At 38.9% G+C, this 15563-nt stretch overlaps 1 protein-coding gene and 1 long non-coding RNA gene across 4 annotated transcripts in view; one reads left to right on the top strand and one right to left on the bottom strand.

The window, feature by feature from the left end:
- Positions 1-897, top strand: part of LOC122551729 — a 56124-nt gene extending 55227 nt beyond the window's left edge. The window contains exon 3 of the long non-coding RNA XR_006312178.1: positions 803-897. This is a non-coding gene — a long non-coding RNA (uncharacterized LOC122551729). The remainder of the gene's footprint in view (positions 1-802) is intronic.
- Positions 1-15563, bottom strand: part of LOC122551728 (rho GTPase-activating protein 15-like) — a 737256-nt gene that overhangs the window by 98687 nt on the left and 623006 nt on the right. The window contains exon 14 of one of the 3 annotated variants that reach the window (XM_043694098.1): positions 9689-9717. The exons of the other annotated variants lie outside the window; for them this stretch is intronic. Within the exon in view, the coding sequence (XP_043550033.1) occupies positions 9704-9717 (14 nt within the window). The 3' untranslated portion in view covers positions 9689-9703. Of the gene's footprint in view, positions 1-9688; positions 9718-15563 lie in introns of those variants that run through there. 3 annotated transcript variants of the gene reach the window in all.

Here is a 15563-nt window from a genome sequence, read left to right as displayed (position 1 = left end):
TGTCATTAACAACGAGCTCACAATAGGGTGAATTTGTCACATAGGCAGGTGGTTTGAGATCTCTCAGTGATACCGAATGATATAAATTCTAGTTTTTTTGTAAATTTATGCCAAGTTCCAGGCAGTAAACACAGCTGCCTTGATTCTCTTCCAGAATAACAGCTTGGAAAGACATGGAGGAGTTCTCTAAATCCACCTGAGGACCCGGCCTATAAACAAAATAATGGCAGCTTGTTGACGGCTAGATAATTTGGTGGACTAAGACTTTGGTCAAAGACCCAGTTCTTCACTTAGAAAAAAACATGTTTTCAATCCAACTGTGGGATGAATAGCATTTTCTTTTTGCTGACAGTCATCAGCGACTGTAAATAAAATGAATTTTGGCAATCAAAAATAGTCTTTCAGAAATGTGAATCTTCAGAATAATATCCTGTGAGTTTGGCAACACTAGATTAGTGATAAACATCTGGAAAATGAAAAAGATTGCTTGATGCGATGGGACATGCTCCGCTTAAAGTGTGGCTTTGAAAATATTCCTGCACTAAATACTCCAGTGCTGCCATCCAAAATGAACAGAACTACTATTCAATAAATGTGTTGTCCCACTACAGTACAATGCAACAATCCTACATTAAGGGATTGAAGCTGTGCAAGCAAAATTTAAATTGATCAAATAATATTCTTTATGGGTTTTTCCTGGTGTGAACGGGCGACAGTAAAGACGCAAAAGGCATCTGAAGGTTGAACCTTTGAATTGGTTCAAAGTATGTTTGCTACTTTGTGAATTGTTTTTGTCTTAAAGGATCTAAATGTACTGGCCATCAACCTGGTGCTTTGATTCTTTGGTTCTGTATCCCGACACCATCGAAAGGAGACCAACAGCATAGATCGGTGAGGTATTTTCAATACTGATTGCTAGCAATGCTATACCTGCAGCAAGAAATTAGCATGTAACAAAGAGGATTTTTTAACTTCCACTGTGCAGTAAATTGTTATGTGCATGAAGAATATAGGAAATGATTAAAATGCACAGTTAACATTTGTTAAGCAACTACATAAGGAAAACCAATTAAAATGTGGTATCCACAAACTGTGATACATCCATAAACTGTGAATTCAAAAGATAATTTTCACCTGAGTTGAAATACATCTACTGAATTAAAGAACACAAGTCAATAAAATATCTGTTTAAAATTACTTACGTTAATTAGATATCCTTTTAAAGAGAGTTTTTGAGTTATATTTTGCCATAGATATTTAACCCTTCAAAACCTATTTTACCAGATAACTCCAATGGCTTTGTTTTTTTTTTCTAGCACATCGCTTAACACATTTTTGTAAAGCTCCTTTGTGAACCATTTTAATAGATTTGCCAGTCTATTTATTTCAAGTTGGCAAACAACTACATTACAATGGCATACAGAGCAATGTTATACAACAAAAGACAACTAAGCATATGAAGCAGTCAACAAAAGGGGAAATTAAACCTTAAACTCTTCTGATTTTTGACATTATACAAATTAATCACTGCAGTCTACAGAATAATTTGAGATGAAATGGCTTCCGAAAGTCAGAATCATTTGTTGTTGCTGCTTTACAGATGAAATGTTCTTATTTTAAATTCAAACCTAAACTATTTGAAAAAAGATAGCATTTGAAAGAAGTGTTATATTGGATTTGGAAAATTTGATATTGTTGTCTTCACAAAAGCTGCCAGACCTACTGAGTTTCTCTAGCACTTCCTGGTTTCATTTCAAACCTACAGATTTTTCCGATATTACCACCACCTTGGATCCTGCTATGTAACAGTTGCTAAACTCCCTCAGGTGGGACATTATGTAATGCAATCTTTACTAAATGGTTGACATTAATGAATACTTTTCTGTCTAATGATCACACTGTTTCACCACTGTGCTTAAAAGTCAAACGTACTCTTTAATGCAGAAAGATAAATTATGTAAAATCATTATTTGGAATGGGATGTAGAAATAGGTTTTTACATTTACATTAATTGTGGAGGACAGCTAATTCTTATTTCCAAATAGTTCCAGTTAATGTTGTAGTTATGGTTCTTGTTATGACATTTTGTGACTTCAATGAGCCCAAGTTCAGTTCTTTAACATATTATAAAATATTGTGATCTGAAATTTGTTGGTTGGGTGGTCAGACTATAAAAGACATGTTGTGGCATCACAGATGGCTGGCAGCACAGCAGCACCAGGACAGGCGGTGAATTTTCAGACAGCCAGGGGTCCTACAGCCTTCAGCAAATACTTAAAAAAGTTTTAAAAACATTTCAGCTGAGTACTGAAGGAGAAACCCCTCTCGGGAGGTCATTGGCTTCCCCAACCATCCTACACTCCTCCGTCCACCCCATGGCTGAATATATTCTTTCTCTTAGTTTCTCTTCGTTTGCATCAAATAGTGCTAAGGTATGTATCATATGTCTGAAGTAAAGGAAACGTATCCATATTTTGGACTTGGAAAATTTGGCACTTCGCTCTTCACAAAAACTACCCAGCTTAATAAAGTTCTCCAGCTTCTTGCCATGAGAAACTGCCTCCACTTAGCTAGCAACTTCTTCGCGTGGCAGTGGTCAATCAGCCATTACAAAATACTGATGGCCTGTTAAAGTAGTCCTTAATAGTACCTCTGCAATATTGTCTCAATTCCAATACCATTGTCCGTAAAATCCGCCAATGACCGAACATGTCCGAGAGTCGATCCACCATCTTTTTCCCCCTTTATCTCCATTATCACCTTCAGGAGTTGGTAAAATTACATCCTACAAGCTTGGGATGATTTCTTAGAATAGTTTGTAAATTATTCTACAGTTCTATCTGATAAGGAATATTATAATTTCTAAGTAAGCATGTCTTTTGGCATTGTTTATCGGGTAAGAATGATTCTTTTTTCAAAGCATTAGTTAAAATGGCACCATGATAATCATTCCTGAAGAAGGGCGTATGCCCAGAACGTCAATTCTCCTGCTCCTTTGATGCTGCCTGACCTGCTGCACTTTTCCAGCAACACATTTTTCAACCATGATAATCAAGACAAAGTATAATGTAAAGTATACCCAGAGGAAATAACATTGAAAAAGCAACGGTACATTCTTTTTGCTCAATATTGGTATTGAAATCATAAATGTTTTCCTACAGATGCATTTACAAATGTTCCAAATAAAATGCAAAGGAAACTGCTCCTATTGTGTCCAATGTTCATTGGATTCTCAGAAAAAAACATTTCTTTCCTAAACAGTGGACTGGTCAATTAAAACGAAATGCAATAATTCTCAGAATTACAATCAGAATGTTACAACCATTTGAACTTTTGGTACAAAACTGCTTATCAGACATTGGCATAGAGTGGTGTAAGAAACAATAATTCAACATACCAAGAGCAACAGATGGTCTAGTGGACAAAATTAAAGGTAGACAATTAAGTGACCAATGCTCATTTCCTTTCTGCCAGAAGCACATGGTACATTAAATTTGGGAATAGACAATACCATGCAGGCAAAACTGGTCAGCAATTGCATTCCTGGACCTAACCACTTCACATACTAAGCTGTCAGAATTACAGTCAATTAAAACCAGAAGCTCAATAGGTTCTTAGTGAAATCTAGCACCCAGTCACCATTTGCAATACTTGCACCAAATTGTACTAAGGTTTGTCTCATATGTCTGAAGTAAAGGAAATGTATCCATATTTTTATAATGCTAAACCAAGTTAGAAGCAGATAAAATAAATGTCTCACACTTAACTTGAACTTTGTGCTTATTGTTTATCTGTTTGTGTTATCTGGTAGGAAGGTCTCAACATCAGATGCCAATTGGTAAGAACTGAGTTCACAAGTGGACAACAGGGTTAGTTTAGCTAGGTATACTTGACAGATTGTGATTGTTCAGGTAAAATATCTTGTAGATGTTGCAATCCTTGGAATGCATATGGAAATGTTGACTGGCACACCAGTCTTCTTCCCTATACTGCTGATTTGCTATTGACATTATCTCCTCCCTATTGTTTTCATGTCTTGGCTATCCCAGTCATGAGAACATGCATGCTGACCCTCTTTACAAAGTGAAAGTTGTGGAGCATACTGTAGATAACAATTATTTTGAAAACCTTAGATGTGGAGAGAAATTTAAACCATAAACTTTTCTCTGATAGACACTGCCACAAAACGTCAAATGCATTATTGATAATTCAGCATTCTCACAACAGTTGATCCTTAGCCTTGACTGGTGAATGAGAGTCCCAAGTACATGGGCGGCATGATGGCTCAGTGCTTAACACTTCTGCCTCACAGTGCCAGGGACCTGGTTCAATTCCTGTCTTGGGTGACTGTTTGTGTGGAGTTTGCACATTCTCCCTTTATCTAATGGGGGTTTCCTCCAGGTGCTCTGGTTTCCTCCCACAGTCCAAAGATGTGCAGGTAAGGTGAGTTGGCCATGCTAAATTGCCTATAGTGTTTGGTGCATTAGTCAGGGGTAAATGCTGGAAAATGGGTCTGGGTGGGTTACTCTTCGGACTTGTTGGGCCAAATGGCCTGTTTCCACAGTGTTAGGAATCTACAGGCAGTTCTGTTATAATGGGGATTTCTTCAACACGAATTGGCGATAACATGGTTGATGACTTTCGATCTGTATTTGTAAAACATGAACTTACCTTACCTATATTGGCTGTAACGTGATTCCGGTCTCATTGGTTTAAATGGTGCTGCTATTATGTGATTTTCTTATGACGTAAGATTGCACAGGAACTGAACTATCATGTTATATCAGAATAGACTGTAATGATTGAATTGAGTAGGTTATATTTCCTTGTTATCACCTCAAATTTTTGCATTTCAATATCTGACAAATAGGTGTATTACGTCAAAGGCTTGATGTAGACCTCATTGTTCTGCATGATTTAATTTGGCAGTTTTATACCATCTCCATCCTGACATTTAAAATTTCTTTTAAGTCATAAAGGACCACAATGACAACTGAAGTGCTGACCAACAGCATCTCAAGTGCCATGTTTGCAAAAGGAAGTAGCCAAATTACATTTGGTTAAAAATTTATGAAGGAGTAGAAATGTTCCACTTGATTCCAGCCTGCTGTTGGACACCACCTTCCTGTGCCTTACACCTACAGAACATAGAACATAGAACATAGAACATTACAGCGCAGTATCAGCCCCTTCAGCCCTCGATGTTGCGCCGACCTGTGAAACCAATCTGAAGCCCATCGAACCTACATTATTCCATTTTCGTCCATGTGTCTATCCAACGACCATTTAAATGCCCTTAAAGTTGGCGAGTCTACTACTGTTGCAGGCAGTGTGTTCCATGCCCCTACTACTCTCTGAAACTCATTGCCTGCAACAGTAGTAGACCTGTGCCTAGTTTTCTGTGAACTGATCTTTGTCTTTTAATATGATTATCATAGTATCTGTATGGTATCCTGATCAATTTTATGTTTCTTAACATGTTTTGTGCAAAAATGCCCGATCAATTTTACGTTTCTTAACATATCTGTATGGTATGCCTCATGTCTCCAACAAACCCATCACAGTTGTGTCCTGATGAGAGCAGAGGACATATCCACGCATGGGATGTACGTGTTGCTGGCTGGACCATCTGAAATCACTTTTGAATATAACTAGCTTATTCACAGATCAGTTCAGAGTCAACCACATTTCTGTGTGTCTTGTAGCCAACCCAGGTGACAACATTATATTCTAATCAAGAGTCACTGGACTCAAAGCATTAACTCTTCTTTCTTTCCATAGATGCTGCCAGATCTGCAGAGTTCCAACAGCAATTTCTACTTTTGTTTCAGGTCTCCAGTATCCGCAGTTCTTTGTTTTATTTTAAGGACAGCAGTTTCCTGCCCTAAAGGACATTAGTGAACCAGATGGGCTTTTACAACAATTCACTTTCAATTTCAAATTTAAAAAAAAATTGAACTTCAAGCATCTGCCATGGTGGATTTGAAACTGAGTCCCTGGGATCTCTTGAATTCGGGTCTCGCAAAAATACCACTTGGCCATTTTCTCTCCTATTTTTGCACAATTGTCTCGCTCGGTGTAGTGGTTTGCAGTTGTAGCTTCATAAAGTCACTGACATCTACAGCATAGAGAAAGGCCCTTTGGTCCATTCTGTCCATGTGTATCAAAATAAGCACCTAACTATTTTGAGGACTAAGAACCAGTTCTGAGGAATGGTCACCAGACCCGAAACACTAACTGTGGTTTCTCTTCACAGATGCTGTCAGACTTGCTCAGCTTTTCCAGCACCTTCTGCTTTTGTTTCTGTTTTACAGCATCTGGTTTATACCTAACTATTCTGAACGGATTTTCCAGCACTTGATCCATTGGGTGCCATGGCATCTCAAGTGTACATCTAAATAATCTGGAGTTGCTGATTGGTCTCAATGCTTAATTGATTGTGAGCCTATGTGTTTAAAGACATGGAGAAGGATTTAAGAAGCAGAATAGCCAAGATAAGTAAGCAGACGTTATGAATGATGATGCAGAGAATATAGTCCTCGATTTACAATGAGCTCAGGACAACCACACCCACTCACTTTTGTGCCTTGTGAAATATATATCTAACATGTGAATGATTTTGCTTGGAAGTTTTGCCTTTTCAGAAAGTGTTCCAGTTAGCAGTGCATTCTGCTAACTGCATTTGAGTATTTGAGGAGTAGGGGTGTAAAGGTTGGCCAGTTAGAAGGCTCACATCAAATATCCAATACAGTAGCCCAATTTTCTAACTGTTTAAAATTCTTCTAAACTTCAACACTTAACTCTCTCACTCATCCCAATGCTACCTCCATGCTCCTCACCTTCCACTCACTCCATATTACCCCATAACCCCTCAAGTGACTCAAGCCACATGATCCCTCCTCAGATCCTACGTACACCTCATGCCACATCCATGCGCCCCTGCATCCTACGTGATTGTTCACCCAGTATCCACTATGTCCAGCCTTCAGCAGCCAGGCAACAGCATTGGCATTAGCTTAAAATCATTGAAAACATAATCATTTCATGATCTATTAAATCCCTGAATTTAAATAGCGATCACAGATACCAGAAAGGAGAAAAATAAAAACTCTAATTTATATAAAATGCAATTATTTGAATGCTTAATAGATTTATAAACAAACAAGACACCATCATCAAAGGCATAATCTGTTAGTTTTAGCCTTTTAGAACTGTCAAAAAATCTTGGATCAATTGTCCACCTGCTGAGCTGAATTCACTGTTAATTATTCATTATTTTTGAAGCACATAAATCACTCATAATAGCCAATACTGCCATACCAAAAGCATCCAACGACATTGTCTGAAATTCACAGGACTAATGGTGTCTAATTTCCATTTTGATAGAGGATATCTGTGAATCAATTGAAATGAGTAGGTGTTGGAATTTTCTTTTCCAATGAACCAGTTGAAAACATAAGTATTGACCAACGTGATACATAAAGGAGAGGTGCTAAAAGGCTGGCAGCACTCCAGGTGAAGAAGTCACCAGACCCAGATGGGATACATATTAGGTTGCTCAGAGAGGTAAGGGAGCAAATTTTGAAAGCATTGACAGAAATTTTCTAGGCCTCTCTGAATACAAAATTAGTGCAGGAAGACTGGAGGATTGCAAGTATGATGCCATTGTTTAAGAAAGGGGCAAAGGATAACTCAGAAAACTACAGATCTGTCAGCTTGACAACAAAAGTGGGAAAACTGATGGAGGCCATAATATAGATAAGATAAATATACACTTAGAGTAAAAAAGTTAATACTAGACAGTCAAAACGACTGTCAAGGGCAGGTTATGTATGACAAATTTAATTGAGTTCTTTGACGAGTTGACTCAGGCAATGCATGAGGATAGTGCTATATGTAGATGTACATTTGGACTTGCAGAAAGCATTTGATATGGTGCTACATGACAGGTTAGTTATCAAATTCAAAATGCTTTGGATTGATGGGTTCTTGGCAGCATTGATTAGATGTTGGCTAAAAGGTAGGAAACAGAGGGCATAGAGATAGACACTACTCAGACAAGACAAGAGATGAAAGTGGTGGTTCCCAGGTACCGGTGTTGTGACCCTTGCTTTTTCTGATTTATATCAATAATTTGGAGATGGATTTTATGGGTAAAATCTCTATATTTGCAGATGATATTAAACTAGATCAATATTGAATCGGGAGGATGATGTTGAGTGGCTTCAGAGAGACATTGAGTAGTTGGCCAAATAGGCAGACACCTGCCAGATGAATTCAACTGCTGAGAAATGTGGAGAATGCATTTTGGTAGAAGAGACATGGAGAGACAACAGAGGCTCAATAGCACAACTTTGAGGATAGTATGAAAGCAGAGGGACCTTGAGGTTCAAGTGCATAATTCTCTGAAGGTCGCTAGGCAAGTTGAAACAATTGTTAAGAAGGCTTACAGCATCTTTGGGTTTATGCATAAAGGCACAGTGTATAAAAGCAAGCAAATCATTAGTCAGACCACATTTGGAGTATTGTGTTCAGTTCTGGGCATCTTATTTAAGGAAGGATGTTAAAATCTTGGACAGAGTGCAGAGGAGATTTATTAGAATGATACCAGAAATAAATGATTTTAAATGCAAGGAAGCATTAGAGAAATTTAACTTATTCTCCTTGGGGCAGAAAAGTTTCAAAGGTTATCTTAATCAATTTTGACAGAGAAGAGAAGGATATTCTGTTTCCAATAGTTGGTCTGTCAATACTGATGAGTCACAATTTTAAAATTGTCAACAAAACAGCTAGAGGTCTGGGGCGGCACGGTTGCACAGTAGTTAGCACTGCTGCCTCACAGTGCCGGAGACCCAGGTTCAATTCCCGCCTCAGGCGACTGACTGTGTGGAGTTTGCACATTCTCCCCGTTCTGCGTGGGTTTCCTCCGAGTGCTCTGGTTTCCTCCCACAGTCCAAAAAAAAATGTGCAGGTTAGGTGAATTTGCCATGCTAAATTGCCCATAGTGTTAGGTGTAGGGGAATGGGTCTGGGTGGGTTCCGCTTCAGCGGGTCGGTGTGGACTTGTTGAGCCGAAGGGCCTGTTTCCACACTGTAAGTAATCTAATCTAAAGTGAGATCTTTGCTCAGAGTTGTTAGGAATTGCTGCCTAAGAGAGTGCTGGGTGGATTCCATAGGACATCATAAAAGGGAGCTTGATATGTTTCAAAGTGATGAATTTAGAAGGCTGTGGAGATCAAGCTGAAGAATGGGCTAGCTGGGTAGCTCTTTCAGGAGCTAGTATAGACATGATGGGCTGAATGGCCTTCTTCTGTACTATAGAACTCAATGATTCTACAATTACTAATTGCCTCTGCCCTGAAAAACAAAACAAAGTGTCATGTTTGCACTCTCATTCCCATCTCCGTTTGAAGATACAAATCTAGCCCATAGTGCCACAAACCCATCTCAAGGTCAAGCAGGGATTAAATATTACAACAACGTTAATTTACCAATAAATTTACCAAGAAAAAAAATCTGGCTTATCCAAATGTGGACATTTCAGTTGATAGTACTGAGTCATTTGAAGTACGCATAGAGTTGATGGAACATTGTCACTAATTATGGTGAAGGCTATGAATGATGGAAAATGTTCAGTGCAGGGAAACAGAGATTCCAGATCTTAGAACCTGTAGCTATCAAGATCAACTAAAATTGGTAGTGTATTATTGTGCATATTCTAATAGGAGATACAATTGAGGTTTTAAAGCTAAAGTGACTGGAGATAATATGGTTATATTACTTACTTGAAATATTAGCAATGGAAGGACTAATGTTCATGCCTTTAAAATCCATAGACAAAATTAGATGTCAGGAAGTATTTATTTTCACTCAGAGCCATTGCCATCTGGAACAGATGGTTGTGACATGTGTCGAGTATGGAGTCACTATAACCCTTAATAGGAGAGCTTGACAAGTTCTTGATAGAAAAAGGTATTTCCAGTCATAGAAGATGTGCTGTTAGTTAGTAATGATTGTGATGAGTCATTTTTTTTTACAGTTTCTTTGGTCATGTTAGATTGCCTGAGGAAGTCAGTGAACCATTTTCTAAAGTGTTTTCTGAATCAGCCACAAAGCATTTGTTTTTCCTCTTTTCAAGGGATGGCATAGTGAATATTGTCACAAGGTTGCATCATTAAATGGTTGGGAAGTGCAGTTGGATCTGATTGTCTTTTCTCTCATGCAAACACTATACTTTGTTTGTTTTTCTTTTGCTTTCTTTTGTAAGTTAGCAGAAGTGTGTATTCTATTTTTGGTTCAGATACATCATTAGGAAAATATACAACACAATACACAACATTGGCAATCTATCTGACAATGTGGAAAATTGCCCAGGTGTGTCCTGTCCACAAAAAGTATAGGATCAATCCAGAACTTGGTCAATTCCTGCCCCGCCAGTCTTCACCTGATCATCCGTAAAATGGTGGAAGGTGTCACTCACAGTGCTGTCAAGCAGAACTCGATCAGCAATATCCTACTGGCTGATGCTGAAACTGGGTTCTGCTATAACCACTCAGCTACTGACATCATTGCAGCTTTGGTTTAAGAATGGACAAGAGAGCTGGATTACAGGGGTGCGGTGACGTCATGTTTGCATTTTACCAAGTGTGGCATTAAGGAACCTAGTAAATCTACAGTCAACTGGAATCAGGAAAAAAACCCTCCACTAGTTGGAATCAATGATAACACAAGGGAATTGGTTGCAATTTTTGGAGGCCACCTAAGCTCCATGACTTGTCTGAATGATTTCTCAGGTTAGTGTTCAAGGCTCAAACATCTAATGATGTTCCCTTCATCATACCTTGGGGATGTTTACTGATTAGTGCATAATGTTCAGCACCGTTCAAAACTGCTTAGAGACTGAAGCAGCCCTTGTTCAAATACAGCAAAACCTGATCAATATCCAGGTTTGGGCTGAGAAGTATGTGACAATGGACAATCCCAAGTATGGATGGTTTTTACTTTTTATTCCAAAATACCTTATTTTTAAAGGAAAAGCTGCATTAGGAAAACTATCAATTTAAATTTAGTGACTGTGCAAGTCCTGAATGGAAGCTTTGGAACGTCAGACATGCAAATTGTTACAGAATCTTCAAACAAGGAAACATTTAACACAAGACAATGAGCGAGCAGACTATTTCTACTGTCATGTGAAAATGATATCTTGAGGCCTTTGTGGTGCAGTGGGAGAGTCTCTATGTCAGTGAGGCATGGGTTCAAGTCCTACCTGCTCCAGGGCTGTGTGATAACACCTCTGAAGAGTGTGATTAGAAAATGTCCAGACACTTCTGTTTTTCCCTCTTACAATATACAAAAAAAATTTCAAAAAGCCAGTTGCAATTCTACTGTGCTGAGACTAATGGAACTAAACATTCACATGTGAACTTACTTGGATTCGAGCATTAGCAGGTTGTGAAGGTCACAGTTGAAGAACATTTCACTAGTTAGCCCTGTGTTGTAAGCAAAGACCTTCTTTAACTGTGAGTGCTGCAAAGTAAAAGAATCAGCCTACAAAACCAAGAGTTTCGAAAGAATGACTTCTTTCATCTTCTCATGTCAATTTTACCAATCACCTTCACTTCAATGGCCACAATGTTCAATTATCGACTCTTCATGAACATTTCAGAGACTGATCTATATGCATATTATTCTTCGAACTTTTAACTTTTTGGACTCATCTCATTTGTAATCTGTGTGTATGTGCACTTAATTATTTTTATATTTAGTAATTAATAAATTATTTCTTTATATTGATTAAAGACAGCCTAGTTAAATTGACTTCTTTTAAAATTTAAGTTAATTTGGGCCTGGCAGAAAGGTAATCTCAAGTAATCTTTTCTAAATTAACCCTGTTACAACCAATTGAGGATGCAGGTGAATAAAAAGGGGCACCAATTCATCCATTCTCATCGAGGAAATTAACAGTTAGGTTATTCTGACTGGAATCTTCACAAAATGAGGACCATAAGTCACAAATAACATCCGTACCACACAAGTGCCAGGCAATGATCATCTCCAACAAGAGATAATCTAATTATCATCCCTTGACATTCAATGGCATTACCATCATTGAAACTCCACTATCTATATTCTGGGGGCTTTACTATTGATGGGAAACTGAACTATGCAAGCAATATAAGTATCCACAATATAAGTATTGTGGATACAAGAGCAGATCAGAGCTTAGAAAAATACACTTCCTGATGTCACAAGGTTTATCCACCATCTACACAGACAAGTCAAGAGTATCACATATTATTTGCTTCCCTAACTGAATGCAGTTTCAGCAAAATTCAACAAGCTTGACATCATCCATGATAAAACAGCCAGTTTGATGGCTATGATCTATAAAGTCACTCCCTCAAACTACCAATGCTCAGTAGTAGCAGTATGTATCATCTGCAAGGTATATTGCAGAAATTCACCAAGACTCCTGAGGACCTTCCGAACCCATGACCAATACCATTCAGAAGATCAAAGGTAACAGAAATATGGGAACACCACCACTTGCAAGTTCTTCTTTAAGGCACTCATCATCCTGATTTGGACCTATACTGGTTTTCCTTGTGTGTCATTGGATCATAATCCTTGAATTTCCTCCCTAACAACATTGTGGGTGTACACACTCCAAATAGACTACAGCCATTCAAGAAGGCTGTTCACCATCACTTTCTCAAGGGCAGTTAGGCATGGGCAATCAATGTTGTTCGGCCAGTGACCCCTACACTCTGACTGAATGAAATAAAGATCCTGATCAATATGGAAACCAATATTGAATACACCACTTAGTTTGAAAGAGGTTGATTTTGCATGCAGCACAGGAACAAAAAAAAATTCATTTTTGTGTTGTGTTATTCAGTTGGTTGTAGGACTGCATTGTGCCATAGGAAGAAGGATTTAGTTGCATGCATTAGAGCAAATCAGCAAAAAATTTCATTAATAATTTTATGCTATATTTGTACTTCAGTTATTTCAATGATATTCAGGTAGTCCCTGGGCTGTGAACAGGCTCTGTTCTTGAGCCTGTTTGCAAGTCAATTTGTAAACAAGTCAGAAATCATTGCAGGACAATATATAGGAGCCATTCGCAAGTACAAGCAATGTTCTGTGTCAGGTTTTTAAAATTACACTCTTTAAAAGAATGTACTTGTAAGTACAAGCATTTGTAAGTCGAACATTCATAAATCAGGGACCCTTGCAATTGAACTATTTTTATATAATCTACTGTTGCTATGAAGCAGATGCATTGCAGAACAATCTAAAATGTTCCTGAAGTGATGGAATTAAAAGATGAGGTCTTCCAGAAAAATACTGGTTTGAAAAGGATCAAGGTCCATGTGGTAAAGGTTAACCCACAATGTTGTTAGGAAGGAAGATCAAGGATTGTGATCCAGTGACACACAAGGAAAGCCAGTAGAGGTTTGAGTCAGGACAATGAGTGCCTTGAAGAAGAGCATACAGGTGGTGGGTGGCACAGTAGCTCAGAGATTAGCACTACTGCTTCACAGCATCAATTCCAGCCTTGTGTGATAGTCTGTGTGGAGTTTGCATATTGTCCCTGTGTGGGACCTTCAGGTGTTCCAGTTGCCTCACACCATCCAAATATGTGCTGAATAGATGGATTGGCCATACTAAATTGTCATGTTGTTGGCTAGCTATGGTAAACATAGGGTTACAGGTAGAGGGTAGCAGTCCAGATCTGGGTAGGATGCTGTTCAGAGGGTCAGTACAGACCAATGGGCCAAATGGCCTTTTTCAGCATTGTAGGGATTCTGGCTATAATGATCATACTCTTTGTAGAGCACACTTGGAATGTAATGCAATAGAACTCAGATGAACTCTGTCTCCATTTTTACTTTTTTCTTCTTATCTATGATTTTTGTCATCAATATAGACCCCATGATATGGTTTAGAGTGTGATGCTGGAAAAGCACAGCAGGTCAGGCAGTATCCGAGGAGAAGGAGAACCGTTGATTCGGGCATAAGCCCTTAATATGGTTATAGTATAAATGGGTGTTCTGTTTTGACCAGATCTGGTGCAGTGGGATGAGCATGACACAAGGACATAAACAGGTTAGGTATACGGACAAAAACTTAGTAAATAAAATGTGTGGTTGTGAGGTTGTGCATTTTGCCAGGAAGAACATAAGAGCTGAATATTAAATAAATAGAAAAGGACTGCAGAAATCTGTGGAACAGAGTGAGAGACAATAGACAATAGGTGCAGGAGTAGGCCATTCTGCCCTTCGAGTCAGCACCACCATTCATTATGATCATGGCTGATCATCCTCAATCAGTATCCAGTTCTTGCCTTATCTCCATTACCCTTGATTCCACTATCCTTACGAGCTCTATCCAAATCTTCATTGAAAGTATCCAGAGACTTGGCCTCCACAGCCTTCTGGGGCAGAACATTCCATACACCCACCACTCTCTGGGTGAAGAAGTTTCTCCTCAGCTCTGTTCTAAGTGGCCTACCCCTTATTTTTAAACTGTGTCCTCTGGTTCGGGACTCACCCATCAGCAGAAACATGCTTCCTGCCTCGTACAGCTGCAGAAGGACCTCTTTGCTTCTATACTCAATTCCTCTTGTTATGAAGATCAGCATGCTATTAGCATCCTTCACTGCCTGCTGTACCTGCATGCTTTCATTGACTGATGTACAAGAACACCTAGATCTCGTTGTACTGCCCCTTTATCTAATTTGACTCCATTTAGGTAGTAATCTGCCTTCTTGTTCTTGCTACCAAAATGGATAACCACACATTTATCCACATTAAACTGCATCTACCATGCATCCTGTCCAGGTCACACTGTGTTCTCCTAACATCCTCCTCACATTTCACCCTGCCACCCAGCTTTGTGTCATCAGCAAATTTGCTAATATTACTTTTAATACCTTCATCTATATCATTAATATATATTGTAAAAAGCTGCGGTCCCAGCACTGATCCCTGCGGCACACCACTGGTAACCGCTTGCCATTCTGAAAGGGAGCCGTTTATCACTACTCTTTGTTTCCTGTCAGCCAACCAATTTTCAGTCCATGTCAGTATTTTGCCCCTAATAGCATGTGCCCTAATTTTGCTTACTGACCTCCTATGTGGGACTTTATCAAAAGCTTTCTGAAAGTCCAGGTATACTACATCTACTGGATCTCCCTTGTCCATCTTCTGAGTTACATCCTCAAAAAAATCCTGAAGATTAGTCAAGCATGATTTCCCCTTCATAAATCCACGCTGACTCTGACCTATCCTGTTACTGCTATCCAGATGTGTTGTAATTTCGTCCTTTATAATTGACTCCAGCATCTTTCCCACCACGGAGGTCAGACTAACTGGTCTATAATTCTCTGTTTTCTCTCTCCTTCCTTTCTTAAAAAGTGGGACAACATTAGCCACCCTCCAATCTGCAGGAACTGATCCTGAATCTATAGAACATTGGAAAATGATCACCAATGCAGCCACGATTTCTAGAGCCACCTCCTTCAGTACCCTGGGATACAGACCATCAGTTCCCGGGGAC

This window comes from Chiloscyllium plagiosum, chromosome 7, assembly GCF_004010195.1.
Source record: "Chiloscyllium plagiosum isolate BGI_BamShark_2017 chromosome 7, ASM401019v2, whole genome shotgun sequence".
NCBI classification, from domain to species: domain Eukaryota; kingdom Metazoa; phylum Chordata; class Chondrichthyes; order Orectolobiformes; family Hemiscylliidae; genus Chiloscyllium; species Chiloscyllium plagiosum.
The sequence above is the reverse complement of the archived record's forward strand: the minus strand, read 5'-3'. Positions and strand labels throughout refer to the sequence as shown.